Source organism: Pelodiscus sinensis, chromosome 14 (assembly GCF_049634645.1).
Source record: "Pelodiscus sinensis isolate JC-2024 chromosome 14, ASM4963464v1, whole genome shotgun sequence".
Taxonomy (NCBI): Eukaryota; Metazoa; Chordata; order Testudines; family Trionychidae; genus Pelodiscus; species Pelodiscus sinensis.
In genome coordinates, this window is record NC_134724.1 from 35,502,243 (window position 1) to 35,519,558 (window position 17,316).

A 17,316-nucleotide genomic window follows, 5' to 3' on the forward strand; every position below is an offset into this window, starting at 1 on the left:
CAGATGGCAAAACTGGGGCAGAGTCAAAATGCAGCTGCAGGAACCCAGCTGTAGCCACCAGAAAACACCTTCCTATGGATAACTTTTTAAAACAGGACCCTTAATGGAAAAATCAGACAGAACTTCCTAAGAGTTTATGAAAATGACACCCAAAATCTCAGCATGGGATATTTTAATGGATTGTCTTTAACCATCCTGCCAAATTTTATAGGAGGGACACGCTTTGTTATGTTCCGTAGGAAAGCTAAAAACACAGCATAGAGGGAAGTGGTCACACTCTATGAAATGCTACAGGACTCTCCATAAAAGGAGAATGTTGAGTAACATTTTCTTAACTTGCATGAGCTGCTAGGGAATGCAACTGGGGTGGGGGGTTGGGTTCCCGTAAGCTCTGGGTGCTCTCCATGGCTTTAGTCCACCAGGGCTCAGCACATTTCACCCAAGCTGATTGAGAAATGCAGACGGTAAGTGAGGAAAGGCTGTTCTTTGAGCTCCCCTCCCCCCTCTGTCCTTTCAGAGGAAGGGAAAGGTGATAAAGTCTTTATTGGAAACCCCGAGCTCTGAACAGGAAAGGCTGAAAAACGAGCAGCATCACGGGACAGGAGGAGGCTGAAGCGGAGCGGATCCTTTCACAGTCGGCTGCAAGCCTTGTCAGGGCCCATGATGGATTACTGTCATCTGGCAGCATCAGGATTAATGATCCGGAGGTCAGAGGAGAGAATTCCAGAGGGAAAGGTCACTGACCTGGGGCACAGCATAAGACTTGTTGCTGTTTGATGGCAAACTCATTTTACTGTACTTTCCAGCATGTCTCCCTCCATTCAGCCAGCTCCCAGAATCGCCTTCTGCTGCCACTGCACTGACTGGGGGGTGGGGTGGGAGGAGCGGGGCCTCCTTCAGATCAGTGAAGGGGTGGCAGACTCCTCTCCATGCAGTAGGTAGGGGAATGACTACCCTTTCCTCCCTGGAAATCAGCTGCTATATAACACCCGGCCACCTCATGTCTGAAAGCTAGAGATCAGAATCAGACTGGGGCCTAGGCACTAAAATAAACAGCAGGGCGAGGCATTGGAGGAACAGTAATGTCTACAATCTGCAGTCATGGCCACAGGCCCCACGAAAAATGGAGGCTCAGCTCTGCTAATTGCTGTACAATCAATCAGGCCGATTGTCTCTAACACGACAAAGGATCAAGGGCACAACAATGGGATTCAAGGTTTTAAAAGAGCTCTATTCTGTATATTTTAAAAAGCGAGGTTACATGGCTTTTCCTTGACTAGCCCCAAACCCAGCCATTAGTTGTGGGCATCACCGCAGAGGCGGGTCTCACGAAATGATTGACACAGATACGATGGCTCTTCTGGACGGATTCAGTCAGGATGCTGCAGGTGTAAGCTCACAGAAAACATGAAGATGTGGGTGGCAGAAATTGAGGGAGCTGAGGGCTGAGTCTGGCAGCTCTGGAGGTGGATGGAGAAGTAGGGAGGGGCCAAGTTGTACTCACCTTCAAAACCCTCCAGGAGACATCTGACCTGGATGAGGCAAAAAAAAGGAGAAGCCACCAAACAGCCCGTAGGCAGGTGGATTTTATGAAGGGGAGCAAAGCTGTAATTATACTCCGGCTACATCTATACTGCGCTCTCTTGTGCAAGGAAATATTCAAATGAGGCAAAGCAGTGAATATCGCTGTGCCTCATTTGCATACTTAATGCACCACCATTTTTGTGCAAGGGGCTTTTGCACAAAAACTCCCTCTTGCACATGAGTTATTCTGCCCTTTTTTCCCCCAGGCAAAAGCCATTCTGCCACTTTTTTTTCAGGCAAAAGACCCTTGTGCAAAAATGGCAGCTCATTAAGTATGCAAATGAGACATGGCGATATTCACCGCTTCACCTCATTTGCATATTTTCTTGCGCAAGAGAGCGCAGTATAGACGTAGCCTCCGGGTTTTTTGAGGATATCATCACTAGTTATTAGTGAGCCATTCTTCCAGCCCCTTCTTCCCAGCCATACTTTCCCTGCTCTGAAGCCTTCCCTTTCCCTCCAGAGAATATACCTGAGTAAATACACAGAAGCTTCAAGTGTTTATTTTGATGGTTTTGAATTTCACCCTGGTTTGGGGCTGAGTTACTGGCCTGCTCTTTCATCAATTTTGGGAGATGGGATGGGAGGTTTGAGGAAGAAAGGACCTGGTAAGATTAGCTGTTAAAAGAATCCTTCCACCTGGTGACCAGGAGTCACCACACAGAAAGAGCACTGGTGAGGGACGCAGGAGATCTGGGTTCTTTGCTCTCCTCCCTTCTTCCTGTGTAACTATGGCCAATCGCTTTACTGATTTGTGCCTCAATCTCACCCATCTGTAAACCAGGGATAATGTGATTTATCCCCATGTTTCAAGACCTGCATTTTGGAGCAAAATATCCCCCCTTCTCCCAAGACACATGCCTCAAGATGGCTGGCCATTTGGGGATTTTAGCTTGGGACTTGATCAGAGCAGCGACCCACCCTTTTTCTCCTTTTCACCCTGGACCAACACTTCTCTGAGGGATGGTTTCTTGACAAGGCTTGAGAATTCTAACCTGATTTGATTTAAAAGATCATTACCCTTCCCCTTTGCAGCAGCTATTCCTCCAGCATTTCTTCACACCCTTCCTAGCGATTTACTCTTTAAGCCTCTCCCTCATACCTCTTTCAAGCAGGGCTTGCTCCGGCCCTCGAGTTTCCCCCAGCATTAGGGATCTGGCACTCCAGCCCCACACCTCCACTCTGCTCCTGCACCTTACCACTCTCAGAGACCCACCAGTCCCAACCCACTCCTGTACCCAAACCCACGCCCCAAGCCTACGTCCTGGCAGCCCCCTCACACACCAAACACCTCATTTTTGGCCCCATCCCAGAGTGTAGGTACCCCCATAAGATCTACTAGCCTGGGCCCCCCAAGCTCTGGTGTGTGAGGGGAATGTGAGTTTTTTCTTTTGCTGTGGGTCAGCAGCCCCGAGCCAAAATAAGGTTCCCCACCCCTACTTTAAAGTCTCCCTTTCTAGCAGACACACACACTAGATACGGATACAATATAATTTTGCAAAATGTCTTTGGTACAGATTATGAAAGTGCTTCAGCATATGAGAGAGAGAGAGAGAGAGAGAGAGAGAGAGAAATGAACAGGTAAAGAGAAGACAGTTTGCAACAACTTGCATACAGCTACACAAGGAGGGAAGAGACACTGTTCTAGACTTCAGAACGTGCAGGGGAGCAGACGAGGGATGCGAATAGTTAACCAGTAAGCCTCATGCTTACCAGGTGATGCTAACGAGTTATGGTTAAAAGGCGGGGGCTGAAGCAGCCCCCCACCCAAAACAAGCAAGGGCCTGCCCAGAGAGGGCTGCGGACACGGCTGTGCCTCAGCTCAGCCAGAACAGCCCCGTTGTCATCAAACAGCCCCTGCCCACCCCCATTTAAGTGGTTAAACAATTAAACATACATTTTAACAGGTTAACTGATTAAACGGGATTTTACATCCCTAGTGCAGACACCTCAACAGGGGCAGGACAGAAACACCAGGGCTATGTCTACACTCGCAGCTTCTTGCGCGAGTAATATGCAAATGAGGCTAACCGTGGAATATCGCCGAGCCTCACTGCCCCTTCTTGCGCAAGAAAAACCCTCTTGTGCAATGCCGTTCTTGAAAAGTAATAGGTGTAGCGGCATTGCACAAGAGGGTTTTTCTTGAAGGGGCAGTGTAGATGCTCTTTCTTGCGCAAGAGCCTCTTCTGAAAAAAAACGGCGGCTCATTAGGTATGCAAATGAGGCTTGGCGATATTCCACGCTTAGTCTCATTTGCATATTACTTGCGCAAGAAGCCGCGAGTGTAGACATAGCCCAGGTGACCAGAGAAGAAAGACTGAGACCTGAGACACAGACTGGAGCAAACCTGTGGAGGTTTTTAACAATGAGAGAAGCAGGTTTGAACTGAATCTTGAAATGCAATGAAAGCCAAGTTCGTTGGGGAGGGATCGTGAATGCGTTGGACTTTCTACATGTGCATTATGCCTCTGGTATTCCTCTCCTCTCTAAACGGAATCCATTAAATTAGTCAGCAATATGCAATTCACTCTGCTTGGAATGACCTCCCACCACAAAATCCAGAGTTGTAAGCCGGGCTGGTTGTGTTGAGCCAGCGACCCTACATGAAGCAGTCATTCAAACTGTTCCCAGTTCCTCCACATGAAAGGTTCTGTTGTCACCTTTGTTGTGTAAGCAGCCTGCAGTCTCACCGAATGTTAAAATGAGAAAAGCAGCAATGGGGAAATCAGAATAATAGACCCTTCTCTGCCAGCGCCATCACAGATCTAATCTCTCCCCAGATTTGCTGCATTTCCACAGTGGGCATTCTCACCTCCCAATGGGAATGTCACCACCTGATCTGCAAGCCTGCAGACCATCAGAAACTCCTATCAAAGCAGGAGCTGGGACTGAGGGTAATTAATCATGTGCTATTTGACAGGAGGCCCAGTTCTTATCTGGACCCCTAGAAATGCCATCGGTCTCTGCTTCCCTCCTCAATAAATGAGACTGACAGTTAGCGGCCCCTTATCAGATTTCAGCTGCTGAGCCGGAGGCAGCCTAACTGGCATGTGCATACGCTTTCACAGTGACCACAATCCTATTCTTTTGACCGAGCCCCAACCATTTTAACTTCCAGGAGAAGGAGGTTACTACATCCCAGTGCCAAGTGCACGCCCATCCCAACCAAAGTCCCATGGAAATTTGCTGCTCTTCAGATTAAGATCAAAAAGTCCAACTGCTACTGACACAGCTGGGAATTGCTATTCCCTATTTCTCTGCCAGATGCTGAACACCTTTGCAACTGGGAGGTGGGAGGAATTTCCACTCCTATGACCTTTGGACTAACAAGCAGAGGCAGGCAGTGAACTCCTCTTCCCCAGTCAAAGTGGACATGTGAAATAGGTTTGGAAGAAACATGAGGAATGACAGGAGTGGAGCAGACAGATAACCACAGCTAGGCTTAGTGGGGCAGCATAAGGCCAGCTGCTTATGGGTTGTGGCAGAGGGTGCAGAACACTTGCCAAATAGTTACACCTTTTTTTATTTGCCTATGTACCTGTAAGGTCCTCATCACCACAGTATCCAAGTGGCTAGGTTTTGAGTTGCTAGAGCACAACAAGAGTTATTAATCACTTGAGTAGAAACAGGCTGCCAAGTCAGCTGGGTGGCCAGGGAGTCCAGGGTATCCGCAATGACTAGGAAGTGGTGATATACGGAAGATCTTTGGGAGGAGATCATTTGGAACACTAAGGCTACGTCTAGACTACATGCCTCTGGCTACCAGGCATAGGAAAATGAAGTGACGATTTAAATAATCACCGCTTCATTTAAATTTACATGGCTGCCGTGCTGAGCCAATCCGCTGTTTGTCGGCTCAGCGCGGTAGTCTGGACGCGCGGGTGTCGACATCAAAGGTATTTGTCGACCACCCAGGTAAACCTCATCCCAGGAGGCATACCTGGGTGGTCGACAAATGCCTTTGATGTCGACACCCGCGCGTCCAGACTACCGTGCTGAGCTGACAAACAGCTGATCGGCTCAGCGCGGCAGCCATGTAAATTTAAATGAAGCAGCGATTATTCAAATCGCCACTTCATTTTCCTATGCCTGGTAGCCTCATCTACATGCCTCTGTCGCCAGAGGCATGTAGTCTAGACATAGCCTAATATCCAGGCTATGGGACAAAAGCTTAACCCTTTGCAAGCCAAAATCTAAATCCTCATGGGCAGGCAGGAGATGAACATTACATCCTTAATTCTGCATTCCAGGAAGAAGCTTAAAATAACCAGTTTGAGGAGTCCCTGTTAAGAGAATACTCATGTTACATTGCTTTGCATTTCTCCATACCAAACTCTGAGGAAAGACTGTCACACCCACACCAATTAAGAGAAGTTACTCTTCCAACTTCAGTCAGTAAAGATTTAAATTTCTTAACACAGTTAACTTAACTCTGGCTAAGTTCAAAACAAATCTACCGGAGTCCAGACTCAAAATAAACTTACAGTCCCGTGTCCTATTAATTGCAGGTAAGGCCCTATTTTCACTTGCTTATAACTCTGCCATTTTTTAACCAGTTGGCTGAAGTTTCCCAGGTGGGGTGTTTGCCTCAAGCTTTTTTTTTTTTTTTTTTTTTTTTAAAGTTTCAGGCTGTTCCAAGATTATAAAAAAATACATTTTTCCAAAATGTCAACACCTCCCCGCTTTGGAGCAGGGATTTAAAATTTAGCAGGGGGCCTCTCTTGTCACAGATGTGCCTTTTATTGACCCCAGGAAAATATGCCCAAATTTGGCCAAGTTATAAGCCTCTGAAAAAATCTCAGTTCACAATGTTCAGGAGAGTCATCTCTGAGTTTGGCAGCTAAATTCTTCAACGAGTGGGATTTGCCCAGCAAATGCTCCTCCCACTTGCCAGGGTCCTGTGATGCTGGGACAGAGAGGTGTATGAACACACACGCACAAGGGGGACGAATGAAGGTTGAATGGGTAATTTTCATTCTGGAATTTCCCAACCTGAGTGACTGACTCTGCAAGGATGGTAGTGGGCTAGGATGTTAGTTTAGGACGAGAAGGTTCAGGTTCCTGTTCTGCTACAAACTCTTTGTGTGATGTGTGGGATAAACTTGACTCTCGTAGTCCGTTCTAGCCCTAGGATTCTATTAATATCATGTACGTGACCCTTCGCTTTGTAATCACTCAGGGCCCCTACAAAAGAATGTGGTATAAATAAAAGCAAATACAACTCCTAAAACACAAACAGGTAATCAATAACAGGGAGACAATCAAGTAAATTATGTGTCCTGCTTCACACCAATCCATTATTTTACACAGGAACCCAGTTACTATAGTTCTCAGCTTCCTAAGTCAGATCAACAGGCCAAAAAAAGTAGCAGATTCGGTGAATGAAATAAAGGCCGATGTGAGCTTCAGTACAGTTCAGTAGGTAGCACAGAACAGAGGTTTGTTAAAGTGTTTTATTCTTTGTTTGCTCATGAATCACCTCTCCTGAGAGCAAGGATTGCTGGAGCATGCTATGGGCGAGTTCTCCGCTGTGGAACGTCTGCTTTGGTGCTAGGAGACACATCTGCACTAAGTCACTTACTCTGCCTACCACTGAAGACAGGATGGGAGTTTACACCCAATTTAGAGAAGTAAATTATTTTATTAAAAAACCGTGGAGGAGCAAATGAAACGTCAAGTTAAGAAAAGGGAGGCTGGGGGGGGGGGGGAGGGGGTAGATCCTGAACAGGAGTATGATAAGCACCACTGTTGCCTATAGATAAAAGGCTCCATCAGTAAATGCTTTTATCAATACCACATATTTACAAGGAGTATTTCCATATCTAAAATGTGCAGATAAAGCACATGACAGCAGGAAAAAATTAAAACCACATGCTCAGGCTTACAAAGTCCCTCCTATGTCTATGTACATCAAAACCAGAATTGCCAAGCCACCTGGGAATATCAAGGTCACTCAGTAACCTTGGCCAGAATTAGCGGAGTTATACAATCAGAGGTTTTATGAGAGTTTCACAAAGGCAGTACTTTAAATGAACAAAATGGCCTTCCTTCACAGGAGCCTTTTCTGATGTGCTAATACATGCAATCTCAGAGTGTTGCGCCACAATATTTGGTTGGTTCTCTTCCTCACAATCATTTCTCCAGAGTAACTGCTTGCAAAACTCTAAATGATAATCCCAATAGGACATTTCCATTATATCAGAACACCTCCAAGATGTTTTGGAGGCAATATGTTGAAACGTTGTGGGGAGTCAGAAGAGTGTCATTAGGAAGACTATTACTGTATACCTAACGCAAAGTGGGTGACTGCATCAATATGACCAATGAGGCTGCGTTCCAGAACACTTACCTACACCACACCTGGGGTGAGGCATGCAGTAGGAAGGGCCTGAAAAAGGTAAAAGACTCCAATAGCACTCAGAAGTGTATTTCATTGGTCAGTGAAACAAAACTAACAGCTCCAAGAGGAGCAGATAAAGAGATCACGCAGTAGAAAGGGACCCTGAAGATGCTAAAGATTTCACACAAGAGCATGTGCAGGAAGCACAGAACAAAGGCCATGGAAATAAACTATATTTCTTTTATTGGACCAACTGCTGTTGGAGAGCGAAAGACATGCTTCCGAGCCACAAAGATGCTTCTTCAGGACCCAAAGAACTCTGTATGCTCACCAGCTTGCTTTTCTCATCAACAGAAATTGGTCCAATAAAAGATATTACTTCTTCCACCCAGTCTCGCTAGTATTCTGGGACTGACAGTTCTAACTACTTACACTATATACATATATTTCTTTTCTCGGTCTCCATTTTCTCCCCTCGTCAGTAAAGGAGGAGTTGTTGTAGGCAATGCAGTGGATTAATGTTGCTGGAGAACTATTTTTCCAATTCATGTTAAGTTGCAAGTGTGTTTGGGAGGCTAAGTCTAAAACCTACCGCTTAGTGGATGTTGATCTTTGCCTCAATACTGCTACATGATTTGCTAGGATAATCATTCTCTGCTAGGGATGGAGACACACCAGCAAAACATGCCTAGCTGTATGGGAACTTTCATATCCTTAAAATTCTCTCCATTTTCAGCAGAGCTGCAAGTCATGCCCTTTCCAATCTTTCCCCCTCCCCCAGCAAAGGGAAGTAGATGGAGTCTAGAAGGGGAGAATGCAAGGGCGGTGCAGCAACTGAAAACAAGGTAAAGATAAGAGCTTGTCTGCCCGGGACACTCATGCACAGCAGGTCAGTGTCAGGCTCTCCAGTGCAAGCTTACCACAAGTAACGTCCCACGGGGAGCCTCTTTCACGTGCATGCACTGAAGGGCACTGTGGATCTTTCAGTGTGCAGTAGCAGCGTCCACACAGGATGTTACCGGGCAGTAAGTTAACACCCAGGCTTGCCGTGAGCTAACATCTCATTTGGACAAGCCCGAAGTCAGTAAACTTGTCACATTGTCGTGCCAGGTCACAACAGTCACCTGATTGTGCACAACAGTCACCCTGATTATCTGGACCACCCCTCCCACCAACCATGGGTCACAACTATGGAGGGGACAATTCACTTAAATGCAAACAAAAAAAACCAACAACAAAGGAAGAGTTACAGCTTTCCCCTCATTTCCCTCTTCCATCATTATTGCCACTGAAGGGCCATTTTATCACTTGCAGCTGGTGTGTTCTGCGATAACCCGCTGTGCTCTGAGGCTGATGAGACCTGCACATTTGATCTGCATTAAGCCCATTTCATGGCTTCACATTCTAGGTACATTCCAAGCAGCGGCACCAAGAGCCAAGCCTTTTCATGCTCAGAGCTCTTCAGTAGCTCCTGTGAAATCTGCTATTTGTTTTTCACATCAGGCCTCCCAGATCAACATTAGTTATCAGTCTGCTGGGATCCCCTCCCCATCAAACAAAGGCCAGCACCACCCAGTGTCTCTGTACTCCAGCAGGGAAATCCCCATCAGTCTACCCATGATACTGACAAAAAGAGCGGTGTTCATTCCCACTTGGATATGAGGCATAAATCAACTGGCTCTCCCCCTCCCCTCCCCTCCCCTCCCCTCCCCTCCCCTCCCCAACACACACACACACACACACACACACACACACACACACACACACACACACACACACACACACACACACACACACACACACACACACACACACACACACACACACACACACACACACACACACACACACACACACACACACACACCACTTTGTTCTCAGCCCCAAGACGCATTAAAGCTTCAGTGTATCATCTCTTTCTGTTGGACTCTTTCTGCTTATATTTAATGCGAAAGACGACAGTATCAGGTGAAAGCTCAGAGGGGGGAGAGACTGAAGCATTAATAAGTATCTGTGTGTGACCTCTGCTGCGAAAGTGACTAAATGTATACAAATACATGCGTGTTTACTTTGTAGGCACTGACCACTGACTGCCCTTACTGCTGCTGTTTGCAGTACCAACGGCATCACAGAAAAATACTAGGGTGACAACCCACTGTCAGCTGGATGCCAGTCTGAGGAACGAACCCCACCAAATCTCTCAATTGACTTTTTAAGAGGCTGTCAGAGGAGCAAAAGCTCCCAGGCAAACACCTCTCCAATCTAGCCTGTTCTGCATAGCAGTGATGAATGGGTGTCAGCTGTAGGAATTAGGAGACAGACTGGAAACAGAACTCTAGAATTTAACTCCCGTTGCGGGAGGTACTTGTATAGGTCCTCTTGAATATCCTTCTGTAAAACAAAAGCTGCAAGAAAACAAAACACTGGCAATACACAGCTGATTCTAAGCCGTATTCCTACAACAGCCACCTGGTGACCAGCTCAGCATCTGCACTGGGAACACGTTGCTTGTTAATAATTAACAGTAATGAGGAGGAGGCACGGAGGTAGTGAACTGATTTCTTTCCCAAGGTAACAAGAGGTTTTCTTTGCTGCCAACCACACCCTTCTAGAACTATATTCTTGTTTCTTCACTTCGAAACATGCTGCGCAAGATAATAATCATAAATACAAACTAATTAGGACTTAAACCTTTCCCCCTGGAGAACCCAGAATCGATGAAACAGGACTCAAGCTTTTAAAATGCCTTCAAGAGCAAATCCCCATATTGCTGGATGATATGAGAGCCCTAGCAGAGTCAGAAAAGGCATGGCATGTTATAGCCAGTCTGTGGAAGACAAGTAAGAGGTACAAATCATGCAGCAGATGTGCCCGCAATTAGCTGGAAGAAGTCAGACTGCAATGAGGGCTACTCTTTCCCCCTACACTCCCCACCCCGATCATGCTTCTACAAGCCTTTGAGATTTTCAAAAAAGGAACGTGCCCAGAAATATTATGGTAAAACATCAGACCAAACGAAGATGAGACCCCAACTCCAGTGCCAGGTTCTTAAAGCGCAAGCAGATGCTCTTCAGCTTCAGAAGACAGATGTTTCCCACCATTCCGTACCAGATTTCCTAGGAAATAACCTGGTTAAAGACCATACAGGAGCCTAGGGAAAGCAAGATGGTTTCCCAGGTCTCATGCACTGCCAGTTACAGAACACTGTATTTCCCTCTAGCATGTTAAACGCTCACTACACCTGCTCCTAGCACCCAGCAGCTTGAGACAGTGAAAGGATCACAGTGTGCTGCAGCATTCTTCATCTACCGAACTTCTTCACTGTCAGCCTATGAGCCTTTTGGTGCACCTAAGGAGGCCATTATCTTACTGTTCCACTGACAGATCTGCCTAAAACATCACAAATTGACACCGTATGTCACGTTACAGCTCCCTAGCAACGGAATGTTACTTCCACTTTCTTTGTGCTGCAAGAGAGACATTAAAAGAGGGCCAGACTGCCTTTTTTTTTTTTTTTAACCAAAACCCGTGCGAGAGGGAATAAAGCATTTGAAAGGAAAATTCATTTCAACCTCAGATTTGGAATGGTTTGCCACGTATGACTTGGAAATAAAATGGCCAGTGAAATTCAGTGTTGATAAGTGCAAAGAAGTGCACCCTGGCAAACATAATTCCAATTCTACAAACAAAATGAGTGGGTCTAAATTTGCTGTTATTACTGGATGAAAAATCTTGGAGTCACCGTGAATAGTTCTCTGAAAACATCAGCTTAGTGTGCAGCAGCAGTCAAAAAAGCAAACAGAATGTTAGGAATCATTAGGAAAGAGAGCAAGAGAAATGATAATGCCTCTATAGAAATCCGTAACACACCCACACCTTGAATACTGCATGCAGTTCTGCCTGCCCTATCTCAAAAAAAGAAGATATTTGAATTCCAAAAGGTACAAAGAAGGACAAATAAAATGTTTGGATTGTGGAAGAGTTTCCATCAGAGGAAAGCTTAAAAAGAGACTGTTCAGCTTGGACTGCTGGGAGAAGCTATGATAGCGCTCTATAAAAAGAGACAGTGAGGAGGAGACTAGGGAAGTGTTATTTGCCCCTTTACATAACACACAACCCAGGGGGTTGCCCAGTGAAGTTGACAGAGAGCAGGTTTAAGACAAACAGACAGAAGTTGTTTCTTCACACAACACAGTGTTAACCTGTGAAACTCATTGCAAGAGGGCCTGGTGGAGGTCAAAAATATAACTGGTTTAAAAAAAATAAAGGAATTAGATAAGTTTCTGGGGGATAAGTCCAACAAGGGCTATTAGCCAAGAGGGTCAGGATGAACAACCCAAAGCTCTGGGTATCACTAAACCTTGGACTGCCAGAAGCTGGGACTGCATGACAGAGGAGAAATCACTTGATAAAATCCTGTTCTGTAATTCCCACCGAAGTACCTGGCACCAGCCACTGTTGGAAGACAGGATATAGGGCTATAGAACCCAATGTTTGACCCAGGAAGGCCATTCTTACGCTCTTGTATCTGTAGGCATTTATTATTCCTCTACAACCAGCACAGCTATCGGTAGAACGATACTGATAAAATATTCTACCTGAGTAACTCCACCCCACTATTTCTGTCATAAGAAAAATCTCAAGACAAAAGTGGTTAATGACCAAAAAAGCTGCAGTTTCCTCTGAACTCTGTTCCTGGACTCAGCCAGGCCTGCTGACTGGGGATGGGTGTGCGCACGAAGGGGCAGTTTTCCCCAGGGCCTGGTGATTCAAAGGGCGCTGGCAGCCAGTGGAGAGGTGGACAGAGACACTGTGCTACGGACAGCATGGAGGACTAGCTACCCTGGCTCCACCCCTCCTGTGAACCCCACACTTTGACCAGGGGTTCATACAGGTTGTCTGCTCCCCTGGGTTCAGCTGAGCAGTATGATATGAAATAGAAATCCAGGTCTAAGGAATGCAGTGTGAAAACCAGTGCTCCGTACTTCTTTTCCACGCCCGCACAATGCAGAGTCTAGGCACGAGCATGAACACCTACTTTATATGCAGATCCTGCCTTACAGAGTGGGTGTTCACAATAGCTTCCATGATGCATAGCGTGAAAAAAAACACCAGAGGTTGTGGGTGATCAGTACAAACAGAACAGCTTAATCTGAGGGAGGGTGTAGATTCGTACTGAATGTTTCAAAAATGGGTTTGTTGCAGGCTATGAAGCAGAAATCAATCACTCCAAAATGAAACCTAGAGTCTGTTTTTGTCAAGTAGTTGAAAGTGAGGGTCAGGTCTGCAGACAGGCAGGGGACAGACGGACCGACGCAACAACTGCTCTGGTGAATGGCGATTCAAAAGGGCCTGGGGTTCCCAGCCACTGCCACTACTGCACCAGCAGCAGGGGCCAGAGCCCTGAGTCCTTTAAATTGCCATTGGAGCCCTATGCAGCATAGTCTGGGCAGCTCTAAGGGCTGGCTGGGGGGCACGGCCCAAGCAGCACTGAGGGCTGTCTTTCTCGGCCCCAGCCCTTCCACCAGAAGCCCTGCCCCTTCTGGAAGCATGGTACCTGTCCCACCCTCCTCCTTGCCCAGGGGCCTGGCAAATCTGTTGGTTCCCCTGGTGAGGGTAGAGGAACTGGTCATGTCCTTGTAATCCAGGATTCAAGGATAGGACAGGTCTTTGCATAGCTCTTAATTCCCAAAACAAGTATCCCAGGTCGCACCACTGTTCTCCCACCTGATCAGTGTGCTCAAGTAGCAGCCTCATTCTTGCATGTCAGCTCCCAAGGGCTGCAATTCCAGTATCCCATTTTAAATTATCCAAATAAAGCAAATGGCTCACTCACCTCTCTTTTGCATAAAGATGAAGAGGTCATCCAGGAACTCTTTCCGTTCAGGGTCACTATCCAATTCGTACAGCTGAGAAATAAAGAAAAATAATGATATAACCCATGCTAGGGCAGGCAGTGAACATGCATAACAGCCGCCATAATGGGTCAGACCAAAGGTCCATCTAGCCCAGTAGCCTGTCTGATACAGCCCAATGCCAGGTGCCCCAGAGGGAATGAACCCTTCCCTGTCACCTGGTTTCTCGAGTCACCATTCCTGCTCATCCTGACTAACCGTTATTGATGGACCTATCCTCCATGAACTTCTCTAGCTCTTTTTTGAACCCTGTTAAAAGACGAGGTCTTCACAACATCCTCTGGCAAGGAGTTCCACAAGATGACTGTGCATTGTGTGAAGAAATATTTCCTTTTGTTTGTTTTCAACTGATACCAATTAATTTGATTGGGTGCTCCCTAGTTCTTATGTTATGGCAACAAGCGAAAAACATTCCTTTATTTACTTGCTCCACACCAGTCATGATTTTATAGATCTATATCACATCTAGCATTGCCAGGTGTCTGGTATTGAACTGGACAGTCTGGTATTTGGATTTTGTGTCCAGTAAACAAACTGAGAAAATACCAGACACTTAATTAGAAAATACCGGGCATTTATATAAGTTTTTCTGCTTTTCCCAGTCCTGGCTCAGCACCCAATGGAAGCCCGCTTGGGACAGGCGGCAATTAAAGGGGCTGCAACCGTATTTTCGGCCCGACCTCCCGAATCTCTCCCCCTCCAGGTCACTCCCTGGCTTTTTTTTTTTTCCCCCCTCTCCTCGACAAATTTTTATCCAGTATTATTTTTGAAACCATCTGACAATCCTAATCACATCCTCCCTTAGTCTCCTCTTTTCTACGCTGAAAAGGACCAGTTTTATGAATCTCTCCTCTTATGGCAGCCTTTCCAAACCCCTAATCATTTTTGTTGCCCTTTTCTGAACTTTTTTGAATGCCAAGATATCTTTTTTGAGATGAGGTGATCACATCTGTATACAGTATCCAAGATGTGGGCATACCACAGATTTATATAGAGGTAACAAGATATTCTCTATCTCTTTTTTAATGAATACTAACATTGTTTGCATTTTTGACTGCTGCTACACATTGAATGGATGTTTTCAGAGAACTATCCACAATGACCCCAAGTTCTCTCTCTTGAGTGGCAGCAGCTAATTTAGTCCCCATCATTTTATACATATAATTGGGATGTTTTCCAATATGCATTACTTTCCATTTATCAACATTAAAATTCATCACTAAGTTTTGTGAGAGCTTTTTGAAGCTTTTCACAGTCTGCCTTGGACATAACTAACTTGAGCAGTTTAGTATCATCTGCAAATTATGCCACCTCACTGTTTACCCCATTCTCCAGATCATTTATGCTGAGTAGGACTGGTCCCAGTACAGATCTCTGTGGGACACCACTAGTTACCTCTCTCCATTCCGAAAACTGACCATTTATTCCTACCCTTTGTTTCCTGTCTTTTAACCAGTTATCAATCCATGAGAGGATCTTGCCTCTTATCCCATGACAGCTTACTTTTCTAAAGAGCCTTTAGTGAAGGACCTTGTCAAAGGACTTCTGGAAATCTAAGTTCACTACAGGCACTGTAGTCGGAACTGGCGGCCAGATTCAGCCGCTGCTGAAACTGATCAGTTTCAACAGCGGCTGAATCTGGACGCCAGTTCTGACTTACATACGGATTCAACTTAAGAAACCCAGGCGTCCCCAAGTCAGCTGCTGCTGAAACTGATCAGCGGCTGATTCCAGGAAGCCCAGGGCAGAGCAACTCTGCCTCGGGCTTCCTGTAGTCAGCCCCTGGTCAGTTTCAGCAGCGGCTGACTTGGGGACGCCTGGGGCAGAGCAGCTGGGGTGCTGCCGGGTTGGTACAGTAGCGCCGCTCCTCGGCGCTACTGGAGCAACCCAGCAGCACCCCAGCTGCTCTGCCCCAGGCGTCCTGATTCAGCCACTGCTGAAACTGACCAGCAGTGGCTGAATCAGGATGCCTGGGGCAGAGCAGCTGGGGTGCTGCCGGGTTGGTACAGTAGCGCCGAGGAGCGGCGCTGCGGGACCAACCCAGCAGCGCCCCAGCTGCTTTACCCCAGGCGTAGGCAAGAAAAGCCTGGTCTGCTGACCAGGGAGACGGGGAGCAAAGCCTTGGAGCACTCCCGCAGCGGGACAGCCCAGGCACGCCCGGGCTGTCCCACTGTGGGCGTGCTCCAAGGCTTTGCTCCCGGTCTCCCGGCAGACCAGAGAGACGGGGAGCAGCTTTTCTCACCCCGGAGGACAGGGGTGGTGGGACTGCAGCGCATCTGGGCGTCCCGCCGCTCCAGTCCTCCGGGTCAAGAAAAGCCCCGTTCGTAACTGCGGACATAAGTCGGATCCGCGTAACTCGGGGACTGCCTGTATATCCCCTGGACGACACCCCTCCCCCCCCCCCCCCGGGCACATGCCTGTTGACCCCCTCAAAGAATTCTAATGGAATGGTCAGGCATGATTTCCCTTTACAGACACCATATTGACTCTTCCCCAACAAATTATGTTCATTTATATGGCTGAGAATTCTGTTTTTTACTATAGTTTCAATCAATTTGCCCAGTACTGAAGTCAGACTTACTGGCCTGTTACTGCCAGGATCACCTCTCGAGCCCTCTTTGAAAATTGATGTCACATTAGCTATCTTCCAGTCATTTGGTACAGAAGATGATTTAAAGGATAGTTAATAGTTCCGCAATTTCCCATTTGAGTTCTTTCAAAACTCTTGGGTGAATGCCATCTGGTCCCGGTGATTTGTTACTGTTTAGTTTATCAATTTGTTCTAAAACCTCCTCTAATGACATCTCAATCTGGGACAATTCCTCAGATGCGTCACTTAGGGTGATATAACCATGTATTGTATCGGGCCTCATGTGATGGTGGGATGACATGCTACCACAGAGGTGGAGGCAAATCCATGGTTGAGTTCTGGACTGCTCCACTGACCAGGCTGAAGTGTAACAAGGTAAGTCCCTTCAGCACAAGCGGGAATGTGTATATTTTGCACTGATCTCCCGTAGACAGTTCAGGCATGGTGTGGATTGTGGATGGTTTGGGAGTCAGCAGGGCTGAACTCTGTCAGACAAGCATTGCTATAATGTAGGGCTAATGAGAGGAAAGCACAGAAGAGAAGGGATTCTGAGGATCCCAACTGGGGCAAAGGGGAGAGAGAAACTACTGAAAGAAACAGCAGAAAGGAAAGATGGGAAAGCAACAAGCAATGTAACACCTGGGCTATGTCTTCATTAGAAATGCTATAGACACACAGCTGTAGCACTGCAGCTGAGCCATTGCAGAATAGATACTACAGCAACCTGAGGATTTCTTCTGTTGCTTTAGTAAATCCACTTCTCCCAGAGGTCAATGGAAGACACCTAGCAGTGTCCACACCAGGGCTTAGTTCAGCTTAGCTACGTGGTATAAGGTGTGAAATTCTTCACAGCTCTGAGCGAGATTGCCAACCTAAGTCTACCATGT

At 46.6% G+C, this 17,316-nt stretch overlaps 1 protein-coding gene across 2 annotated transcripts in view; it reads right to left on the bottom strand.

Moving 5' to 3' along the window:
• Positions 1-17,316, bottom strand: part of ARID3B (AT-rich interaction domain 3B) — a 51,680-nt gene that overhangs the window by 15,598 nt on the left and 18,766 nt on the right. For both annotated transcript variants that reach the window (XM_075897443.1, XM_075897444.1), the window contains exon 4: positions 13,761-13,833. In XM_075897443.1, the coding sequence (XP_075753558.1) occupies positions 13,761-13,833 (73 nt within the window). The remainder of the gene's footprint in view (positions 1-13,760; positions 13,834-17,316) is intronic.